Genomic DNA, 11,629 nt, shown 5'->3' on the forward strand with positions numbered 1-11,629 from the left:
GAAATATTGTATAATGTGATATCTTGTAACAATTGTAAGTCGCCCTGGATAAGGGCGTCTGCTAAGAAATAAATAATAATAATAATAATATTGAATTGATGTCAGATGTGGTTATCATCAAGGTCTATGTACAAGCCTTTTGTGTTTAGATGATTTTTGTACAGTTATTTCATGCACTGCTATGCCAGATGCTTCTTTAAATCCTTGGCTGTTAATACTGGATTTTTGCGAACTGCTCGAAGAATTCTCCTACATGCTATACAGTCGTAATTTTCCTGGGACGTCCACTTCTTTCTGTAGTTTCAGTTGAACTATGCTCTGCTAAGTGTACAAACTGCTTTGTTTCAGTTGTTTTACAGCTGATGGTTTTATAATGTAGCGTGGAAGGGTGGTGGGCACACATGGGAGAAGTTTTATAGTAACGCCGCTCAGGCGCACTGATTTATTTTTACTCGAAGAGGGCGCTGTTGTTGTGGCCTAAATACTGGCAACAGTACACAGGACCATGGGTTTACAAGTGCTGGTATACAGTCCAGTGCACATACAAGTGCTCAAAAATAATAATGAAAACAAAAGGCGAAAAATAAAACACAGTAATAAAACTACAAAAGTGCTGCTTACGGAGTGCCCCCACTGCCGCTAAGCCGGTCAGTACGAGCCTCCGATCTACGCTCAGTTAATTCCTATACACTGGGGTGGACAGAGTTCACCGTACAACTGCACCCGTCCCCTTGGGTACGTAATTATTTCATTTACTTTTTAGTTTCTTTTAAGGCAGGCTGTCTCACTCAGCCGTGCTTGCCTGTTCTTTGTTTACACTGACGTCTTCCACAAGCGTCACTGGGTATCATCTCTCCGGCCACCCGAATGCACAACCAAGCACAGTTCTTTTGGGCTGAGCAATCCCCCAAGGCCTGCCTCTCAGCCACTCAGAGAGAGGGAACACCAACACACCCTTTTCCCCACCTCTCCGTGTCATCGCCATGACTGACAGGTGGATCTTGCAAGACTGCGAGCCTTCTATCAGCAATAAAATTGCTAGGGAACTACAGAAAATTCAAGAGAAAGAACTCTTAAAAGAGTCAATCACACAACTAAAGAAGTTAGTTTTTATGCTCACCCTACCTACCTGTTCGTGAAAGGCAAAAGAGACTGAAGGCGCCATGCAGTGACTATTTATTACCTGGGGAGGCGGGATCGAGGACGTCACTCCACGGAGGGGCCTATCTGCAACTTTGATATAAAATACTCAGCAAACACCTGTCAAGCAGGCATATCCCAAAAGTATTGTTGGCGATCATCTTCAAATTGAAAGGGAACAGCTTTCTATGTGAAACAAATACTAACTATTTTTCAGATTGCTGTAAAGTGTTGAATATAAATCAAGGGAAGTAATGTTAAAACTTTACAATGCATTAGTAAGACCTCACTGATTCAAGCATTCAAAATCCTAAAAGGTGTAGACAGTATCGACCCAGGGGACTTTTTTGACCTAAAAAAAAATAAACAAGGACCAGGGGTCACATATGGAGATTAGATAAAGGGGCATTCAGAACAGAAAATAGGAGGCACTTTTTTACACAGAGAATTGTGAGGGTCTGGAACCAACTCCCCAGTAATGTTATTGAAGCTGACACCCTGGGATCCTTCAAGAAGCTGCTTGATGAGATTCTGGGATCAATAAGCTACTAACAAGCAAACGAGCAAGATGGGCTGAATGGCCTCCTCTCGTTTGTAAACCTTCTTATTTATACAGTTGGGTTTTTACTAGAGCAATCTAGGAAAAGTACCTTGCTCAAGGGTCCAGCAGCAGTGTCCCCCACCTGGGATTGAACCCACATCCCTCCAGTCAAGAGTCCAGAGCCCTAACCACTACTCCACACTGGTGCCCTAGTTTGATGTATGAGTGCTGTATTGTCTGCCCTGGGTCTAAAAAATGAATCTGCCTGGTGGAACTCATGAGAAGTCTACAAATACTGAGTTAAAACTGTGTTTTCTTATTTTATTTTATTTTTTACTACATTATCAGTACAATATAATTGAAACAACACTGTATAAATTAAGACTGAAAAGATAAAGGCATGTACAAAAATTTGGCTTAATAAAAGCTGAATACACTCAATAACTAACCACACTCACAGGAACATAATAAAATACTGGTATACTGTTTCCTACATAGCATAAGGCTTATTACTTTTGAATTGAATTAGATTATGAAACTTCCAGAAATCATACAAACCGAGGCAAATTCAGAGAAATGACATTAAAGATTAGACCGGCAGTCTTGGCTGCCAATCACAATAAGATCTTGGTCACCGGCTTTCATATGATTGGGTCGAGATATCCTTTGTCTACCCAATGAGTAAAATAAATACCATGACTATCAAAACGTCATGAAGCCCCGTACGTGTCCGAATCGAGAGCAGCCAGCGTGCCACTCCCAGCCAATCATCTCGTTCCAACGAGTTGCTTACCGGCCAATCGCTACCCTCCACGATGGGGAAGCGGTGAAGGCTTATATAGAGACAGATCAGAACTGCAAGACATCAGACTTGAAATTAGCAAAGCAGAGGAAGGGCTGTTGGATTGTTATTAAAAAAAGAGCTGAAAAGCGCATTTAATTCCGAATTTATTACAGTAGAGGTATGTAGTTTTTTTTTCTTTCCTTCAAAGTGACTGGTATATATATATATATATATATATATATATATATATATATATATATATATATATATATATAATGTGTGTGTGTGTGTAAGTAATTGTTGTGTAGGTTACCGGCAATATTGTACTATGATATTGGTAAAAATTACATCTTTAGAAAAATGTTACATTTTAGTCAGCGTTTTAGGCTTGATTTTTTATGTGTCTATTAAAAAAAACAATACATTTGATGTGTTGGGTGGAACAACGCAGATATACTATCTGTATGGAATTAGAAGGGAGATTACGAAGCGTGATTGAATTAATAATGTTATTATTACACATGTGCGGTATTACGTCTAGTTTGTGAGTCTGTATTAAATAGCTTGATAGTGTAGATGAGCTTCACTCTTATTTTGTGTGGCTGTGAATGCCATCATCGTGCGCAGCTTCACATTACCGGTAAGCAAGCGTGCACGGAACATTAGGACTGGTTTGTGTTGGCCGAGGATTTTTGTAGAATAATTTATATTAATTTTTTATAAAACAAAACACAAAACTTGTCCATCAGGTTTCTTATTTTTTTTTAGCTGTCTGCTGCGCTGTGCTTTTTTTAAAATTTTTTTTTAGGCCTACCGTACTTCTACCAAGTAATTGATTTTTAATACCACAATTTGTAATTGTTGGCGCGCACACACACAAATGTATATACGTTTAATCCGCGTTGAATCTACCATATTCATGATTTACTATGTAGTATTTAGAGTTGTCGCAGAATTTGACATTGCACTTGAGCCCTGACAGAGTGCTCCCAGCTCCCATCTCAACGAGCACTTAACTGCTTGATTCCTTTTTAGGTCCAATCATAATTTACTTCCTAAATTAAGAAACTCAAATCTCAATACCGTGATGTGAAAATAAAATACATAGGCTGAGTTTGAACAAATGGCCTTTTATCGCGTGGTCAGTGCCACCTAGTGGTACTGAAAGGCAATACTTCCATGCATTAAAAGGTGTGCTGCATTAATGGCTGTTGAATTCAGTGACCGCCCAAGTTGCATACCATAAAGGCCGCATCAGTTGCACTAACAAAAACGTGTTTAATACTGTATGTATTTTAAATAACTGACAAACATTAAATTGGTATAATATCCGGAGAAGCTAGGAAAGTACGCGGATTTTAGTAAAGGAAGCTATTATTTTGAAGATACTGCTTTTTTTAAATGTATATTTTGAAACATTCCTACTTTCATTGTAGGCTATTACCCTGCTACATTCATATAACTTGTGTACCTTAAGTCTGAAGTTAAGTGTAAATGCAGATACATTGGCATGTTTATTTACATTATACAGTAAACTTTACAGTCAAGTTGTGGGTACAACGTATTGTTGCAGTTTTGTTTTAAAAATGAACTGTCTTGTCCAACAGCATTTTAATTGAGCAGTGCCTTGTGAACTACACTACTCAACATGAAGCTGTGCTTTCTTGTTCTGCTGGCCATCAGCAGTGTCTTTGCTGATGAAGATGACAAGAAGGAGAGTGTCGGTACTGTGGTTGGCATTGACCTGGGTACCACTTATTCTTGGTAAGTCTGGCTGATAATACCTGTCTTTGTGGCAACAATTGAAGTGGTCTATTACACTTGCTATTTAACACTATTCATTGATCAGACCTGTGAATGAACACTAAGCATAAGGCTGGCAATGTTATGGAATACTAAATAACTGTGTTGACAGTATTTTAATTGGTGTTTTTACAGTGTTGGTGTCTTCAAGAATGGACGTGTGGAAATCATCGCTAACGATCAGGGTAACCGTATCACTCCATCTTATGTGGCCTTCACTGTTGAGGGAGAACGTTTGATTGGTGATGCTGCTAAAAACCAGCTGACCTCCAACCCAGAGAACACAGTCTTTGATGCAAAACGTCTGATTGGTCGTACGTGGACTGACCCCACTGTTCAACAGGACATTAAATACTTCCCTTTTAAGGTAATTGGATTGCATTTACAGTTAACTTTAAACATCTAGGCTAGTGTGTACATATGAGACTCGGACAGTGGCGAAATTACAGGCATTATTAATGTTGGGTAGATTACGTTTACAATTAAGCAGGCTTAAAATTCAAAGGCAGTTAACATTTATTGACCAGTGAAATATTTCAAAGGTGCTGAATTGTTTTGTCATTTCAGATATTTTCACAACATGCTACAATATGCAGTGCAAAAGAACATCATGAAAAACACATTTGTTGGTGAAAAACGCTAGAATAAAAAATAAACGTGACATTTTTGGTCCACTAAAATAAATGGCTTTACATAGTCTTAAGTAAGAAAATGTTCGTGTCAAGTACGAAAACACAACACAAAAAAATAAATTAACATAGCAACCAAAGCAGCACTGTAGTGTTAAATGTTCAGTACAAAGAAATGCCCGAGTTACAAGCTCTTGCAGTGTCGAATATGGATTGTAGCGTAACAGGAAAGGGTAATCCGACTGCGTATCATGTGATTTGAAACCGCCAAACTGCACGTCTTCGTCATCTGAGTCTTCATTATCAATGATGCAAGCAATTGTCTGAATCATTAATGTACAGAACAACTACTTCTACAGTTTCTTCTATTTACGTGAGCTGTGATATTTCCCCTTAGGCGTTATTTGCACATGCTTAACCACCCAGCTGGCCATTTATTTTGGCAATTTCCATGTTAATGTGTTTTTTTTTTTTTTTTGTAGATTTCATTCTTAACCCTCAAATAAGCAATTTGGACAGTTTTCAAAACAATTTGCTATTTAATACACTTTTTTATTGTGATTATGAAAGGGAAATACAGTATTCCAATAGACCTTCAATAACAATGTTTACAATTTTTACAATTGTAGCATTATAATATAGATCACAACATAACATTTTTTTCTAATGGCAGCATTATACAAGTATAAATAACATCATTTGTTTACAGTGGCAGCATTATAATATAATTTAATACTTGTGCAGGCATATCACTTTTTAGAAATTATTTTTTGTCAGATTGCAAAGCAGATGCACTTCAAACCCTCATCGATGCTAACGTCTTTATCTAGCACATACACCAGAAAACCTGCATTGTAAATTCAGTCGCGTCATATACAGTATTTTCCCCAGTTTGAGGCACAGGTGTATAGCGCTGTTATGCATTATTATCTGTGACGTGTAGGTACAATAAATAGGTTGTTTTGACCAGTACTAATCCTGATAAGGCTTCCTTACAACTTGTAACCAACAAAAAAAGAAATCTCTTCATTGTATTCTCTGTAGATACACAGGCATCCATTTTTCACTCTCAGCTGTGGATGACCTGGTCTGTCAAGCACATTTATTAGGGACTGCTGCCATCTGCCAGCGAAACAAAACTGCATACCACCTTACATTAGTGTTCTTATTTTTCATTGAAGCATGTTAAAGACATGTTAAACTTGCAGATGCACATATAGCGCCTGCACACTAGTCTCACGAGAGTGACAAACTCGCTTGCACTCCACGTGGAAATTGCGGGATAAGCAGCTGGGTGGTTAAAAACCAGGAATTGATGGTGAATTTTACTTTCAGGTAAAAGTTTGGGTGGGGGTGGGTGGTGGGCATTGTTTCTCCCCTCCTATTAATCTAATACTATTTCTTTTCAGGTTGTTGAGAAGAAGAGCAAGCCTCATATCCAGGTTGATATTGGAGGTCAAACCAAAACCTTTGCTCCTGAAGAAATTTCTGCCATGGTGCTCACAAAGATGAAGGAAACCGCTGAAGCATACCTGGGCAAAAAGGTAGTTTAACATATTGCATCACATATCATTTGACGTATTGGAATGTTACGATTTCTGTGTTTAACTTTTGCTTTTCCATTACTTTCTGTCTTCAATAGGTTACTCATGCAGTGGTTACTGTGCCAGCCTACTTCAATGACGCCCAGCGTCAGGCCACAAAGGATGCTGGAGTCATTGCTGGATTGAATGTGATGAGGATTATCAATGAGCCGTAAGTGTGGTGTTTTATTTTAATTATTTTTTTTTATTTGATCTTCTACTGCAAGTTTTGGATGAAGGCCTAAATGTCAGAAGATACAGCTTTCTTTAGCTCTATTGTCCATGAACTTGTTGCTTGGTATACATGGGTTTTGTTAATTTAACATCCTAATCTCAAATGGCCTTATCCATCAGAATTGAGTGGTCTACAAGATCTAGCTTGGTGTGACATACTTGTAGATGGATATTTATACTACAATCCGCACTGTTCATTAATATAGCATCATGTAATTTTTTTTAAATGGTCATTTAAGTTGGGTTTTCATTGACTCTTCTCTTTCGATACAGAACTGCTGCTGCTATTGCCTATGGCTTGGATAAGAAGGACGGCGAGAAGAACATCCTTGTGTTTGATCTAGGCGGGGGTACTTTTGATGTTTCTCTGCTCACCATTGACAACGGTGTCTTTGAAGTAGTGGCTACCAACGGAGATACTCATCTGGGAGGCGAAGACTTTGACCAGCGAGTCATGGAGCACTTCATCAAGCTGTACAAGAAGAAGACCGGCAAAGACGTGCGGAAGGACAACCGTGCCGTGCAGAAGCTGCGTCGTGAAGTGGAGAAGGCCAAGCGGGCTCTGTCTGCCCAACACCAGGCCAGAATTGAGATTGAGTCTTTCTTTGAGGGAGAAGATTTCTCTGAAACTCTTACCAGGGCGAAGTTTGAGGAGCTCAACATGGTAAGTGGATTAACATGGACTGTTAAAACTGTTAACTGTGAAACATGGTTATAACCAGGGCCATCTAAAAGTGGTAGTTAAATCAAGGTCATTAATCATTGAGGGAGGATATAGACATGTCTTCCTTCCATACAGGAGTTATATAAAGATGCATTTGGGGATAACCAATAGAGAAGACTGGTATGGTCAGGCAATAATTCCCACAAGTACAGTGACAGAATTGGGCAGCAGTGTGGAGTAGTGGTTAGGGCTCTGGACTCTTGACCGGAGGGTTGTGGGTTCAATCCCCAGTGGGGGACACTGCTGTTGTACCCTTGAGCAAGGTACTTTACCTAGATTGCTTCAGTAAAAACCCAACTGTATAAATGGGTAATTGTATGTAAACATAATGTGATATCTTGTAACAATTGTAAGTCGCCCTGGATAAGGGCGTCTGCTAAGAAATAAATAATAATAATAATAATAATTGCATTCTAATGTCTGCCGTCTTACCTTCATAGGATCTCTTCCGATCAACCATGAAGCCAGTCCAAAAAGTCCTGGAGGACTCAGACTTGAAGAAAGCTGACATTGATGAAATTGTCCTGGTCGGTGGCTCCACTCGAATCCCCAAGATTCAGCAGCTGGTGAAGGAACTCTTCAATGGCAAGGAGCCTTCCCGTGGCATCAACCCTGACGAGGCTGTGGCTTATGGTGCTGCTGTGCAGGCTGGGGTGCTGTCTGGGGAAGAGGATACTGGTAGGTGTATTGGGACAATAATCCTGATCTTGAATGTTTAATTCAAGTAGAGGTGATAGATTTACACAGGTAGCTAATGAGCTCTGTCTTAACAGGTGATTTGGTTCTTCTTGATGTGTGCCCCCTGACCCTTGGTATTGAGACTGTTGGAGGCGTCATGACAAAATTGATTCCACGAAACACTGTTGTGCCAACAAAGAAATCCCAGATCTTCTCCACTGCATCTGACAACCAGCCCACTGTTACCATCAAGGTTTATGAAGGTGAGGGGACTCTTTCTGTCTTATTTGATGTTTCTTTACTGCTGTTGGTAAACTGATTTAGAGCATATATATATATATATATATATATATATATATATATATATATATATATATATATATATATATATATATATATATATATATATATATAATTATAAAAAAAAAAAAAAACTTCCAAATGCACTACACTATTTCTTTACAAGTTGCAAAGAATAATGTTGTATGTGAAGTTTAAGAGGAGCAGTTAAATTATGTATCAAATTGTAAACTGAAACAAAGACATTTCTGCCACTTTTTTTAGGTGAACGACCTCTGACAAAAGACAACCATCTGCTGGGCACATTTGACCTGACTGGCATCCCTCCTGCTCCTCGTGGTGTTCCCCAAATCGAAGTCACCTTTGAAATCGACGTCAATGGCATCCTCCGTGTGACCGCCGAGGACAAGGGCACCGGAAACAAGAACAAGATCACCATCACCAACGACCAGAACCGCCTGACCCCCGAAGACATTGAGAGGATGGTGAACGATGCAGAGAGGTTCGCTGAAGAGGACAAGAAGCTGAAGGAGCGCATAGACGCCAGGAACGAGTTGGAGAGCTATGCTTACTCTCTGAAGAACCAAATCGGAGACAAGGAGAAGCTGGGGGGCAAGCTGTCCTCTGAAGACAAGGAGGCCATTGAAAAAGCAGTTGAGGAGAAGATCGAATGGCTCGAAAGCCACCAGGATGCTGAAATCGAAGATTTCCAGGCTAAAAAGAAAGAACTGGAGGAGATTGTGCAGCCGATTGTCAGTAAACTGTACGGCAGTGCGGGAGGACCACCACCAGAGGGTGGTGAGGAGGAACAGGCTGAGAAGGATGAGTTGTAGAGCTCCCCCTTCCTTCACATAGGTGTATATATTGGACTCCTTGAGAACTGTAATGTGTTTGAGGAAATCAATATTTTGAATGGTGGAAAACTCATTCACGAATGTAAATGTGGCATCTTCACAGCAAGGTGGAGTGACGTTGTAGCCGGATTGGCTCTGCTGCTGTTCTTTGGCAGTTTCAGATGTGGAGGTCTTCTTTTTTTTTTTTTTTTTTTTCTTTAACGGGGTGGGGTGGGGTGGGGCGGGGGGGGGTGGCGACAGATTAAATAGAGAATGGGAACAAATCCAGCGTGTTGAGATGTTTAGAAAATTGTTTACTATTTATTTGAAATTTGGTCATTCTGGGTATTGTAGAAAAATGTTTTCTACTGTAAATTGACCTTGAATAAATGTTAAGTTTGATAATACTACTTGTCTGAAGTTCATTGCATGATTGATCATGTGCTTGCTATGTTTGCTGACATTCATCAACATTACAAGGGCACCTGTGGGTTTCAAAATTATCTAATGGAGCAATTTACTAAAATGGCAAATGTGTTGCTGGGAGCCAAGCAATGTTCTTTTAAATCATTGGTTTTAGTAATATGATTACTGGTCTCTTTTAAACATTTTATTCACTTTCATGAAATGCAAATATTTAGAATACAACACTAGACAAACCGCTGCATCCTGGTACATCTCTTCACAGAATATGTACATTTATTTAAATGCCTAATGGGGGCAATTGAACTAAATGCAACAGTATCACTAGTACGTAACATCAAATGTTATAGCCTAATAATTCAGTTGAAGCCACAGCAGGCTCTACTGTGTGCTCTAACTATAAGCGGCAATGTCTTTGTAGTTTACTCTCAAAAATAAGGACTTTAAATTCCCTTTTAAAAGTCATGGCTACAAAGCTTTGTGTTTCTTTAGAACAGCCCTGGATATATATCAATCTGTTTGGAACCGGCCATGTTGCTGGGGTGGTGACATTCTTCTGTCTATTTTCGTAAAATCCAGTTATGTTCTATTCTTGTTTCTGGGGGAAGTTTGTTAAGGTTCAGCTGGTCTTCTGTTGGGTGTGGTGTGTGGGGTGTTTTTTTTTTTTTTTTTTTTTTTTTTTTTTAAATTCTTCTCCCCCCCCCCTTTTTCTCCCACCTCTGGATGCCAAACCTAGTTGAAGTCTTAGGTGTAATTTGCCACAAGTGACTGGTTAATGGCACATGGTGTTCAGGTCAGGGTTGAGGTACATTTGCAGAGCTGTGTGTTTAGCTTTTACAAGAAAAGAAAAACCCTAAATCTCTTCTAAAGAAACAATATAAGACAAAGGTAACGTAACATGTTAATTATCTGTATGTCTACAAAGCTCCAAGGCGTGATCCCTTTCTCTGAGGTCCTCAGCTCTGAACACTAGGCTACATTCCCTTAAAGAGCAATTTGGTGCAGTACTAACATATCAGTTGTCTGTACTAATGTATTCCAGTTTTGAATCGGTTTATCTCTTTGTTTCAGTCCTTACATTCAGGCGACTTCTTAAAACTCAGAAGTTGAAAGCCACCTTCACCTCTAAGTTCAATGTGGTATTTCTTAAATCCACTGGCTGTTGCAGGAGGATATGCTACTGCTTACACTGATGTACCAGCTGTACTTAAATGGAAGACATGGGTTCACCTACAGTCCTTGTTCTCTTAGATCGCGGTGCAGCTTTTGACACCATTGACCGTCTCAAGCATCGTGAGATCATCAGGCACTAATATTGTCCTGGTTTAAATCATCTCTCAAATAGGCAACAATATGTTAAAATTGGGGCAAACATCTCCTTACTATCTGAGGATACATGTGGCGTTCTTCAGGGTTCTGTTCTTGGCCCAATTTTATTTTCATTATATATGCTGCCCTTGGATGACATTGTCTGTAGACATGGGGTCAACTTTCACTGTATGCTGATCACACCCAGCTATATCTGTCTCTAAAACCAGGTGGTGTCTCTTCTATAAAAAATGTGATAAGCTGTCTTGCTGACATCAAGGTATGGATGTCTAATAATTTCCTTATGTTAAATTCAGATAAAACAGAGATAATGATTTTGGGATCAAAAGATAAAAAATAAAAAAAAATACATCTGTCCACCTTCACAGAGGATAGTTTCCCATACTCTCAGAAAATTGAAAAAAGTAATCTTGGTGTAATTTTTGACCCTGACTTCGCCTTTCAGCCACATATTCGGAATATAATTAAAGTATCTTTCTTTCACCTTAGAAACATTGCCAAGTTGAGGTACTTCCTTTCACAGCACAATGCTGAGAGACTGATGCATGCCTTCATATCTTCTAGGATTGATTACTGCAATGCCCCGTTCTCTGGAATTCCAAACTGTGTTCTGTCACGATTGCAGCTT

At 39.3% G+C, this 11,629-nt stretch overlaps 1 protein-coding gene across 1 annotated transcript; it reads left to right on the plus strand.

Annotated features, from left to right (window-relative positions):
• The first annotated feature begins 2,494 nt into the window (after positions 1-2,494).
• LOC131697540 (endoplasmic reticulum chaperone BiP) lies at positions 2,495-9,475 on the plus strand. The gene is made up of 9 exons (XM_058987138.1): positions 2,495-2,643; positions 4,073-4,229; positions 4,404-4,635; positions 6,307-6,441; positions 6,540-6,652; positions 6,988-7,378; positions 7,879-8,116; positions 8,212-8,379; positions 8,681-9,475. The coding sequence occupies exons 2-9, from the start codon at positions 4,114-4,116 to the stop codon at positions 9,247-9,249; spliced, it is 1,962 nt and encodes a 653-aa protein (XP_058843121.1). The 5' UTR covers positions 2,495-2,643; positions 4,073-4,113; the 3' UTR covers positions 9,250-9,475.
• Positions 9,476-11,629: the final 2,154 nt, after the last annotated feature.

The sequence above is a fragment of the Acipenser ruthenus genome, chromosome 15, assembly GCF_902713425.1.
Source record: "Acipenser ruthenus chromosome 15, fAciRut3.2 maternal haplotype, whole genome shotgun sequence".
Taxonomy (NCBI): domain Eukaryota; kingdom Metazoa; phylum Chordata; class Actinopteri; order Acipenseriformes; family Acipenseridae; genus Acipenser; species Acipenser ruthenus.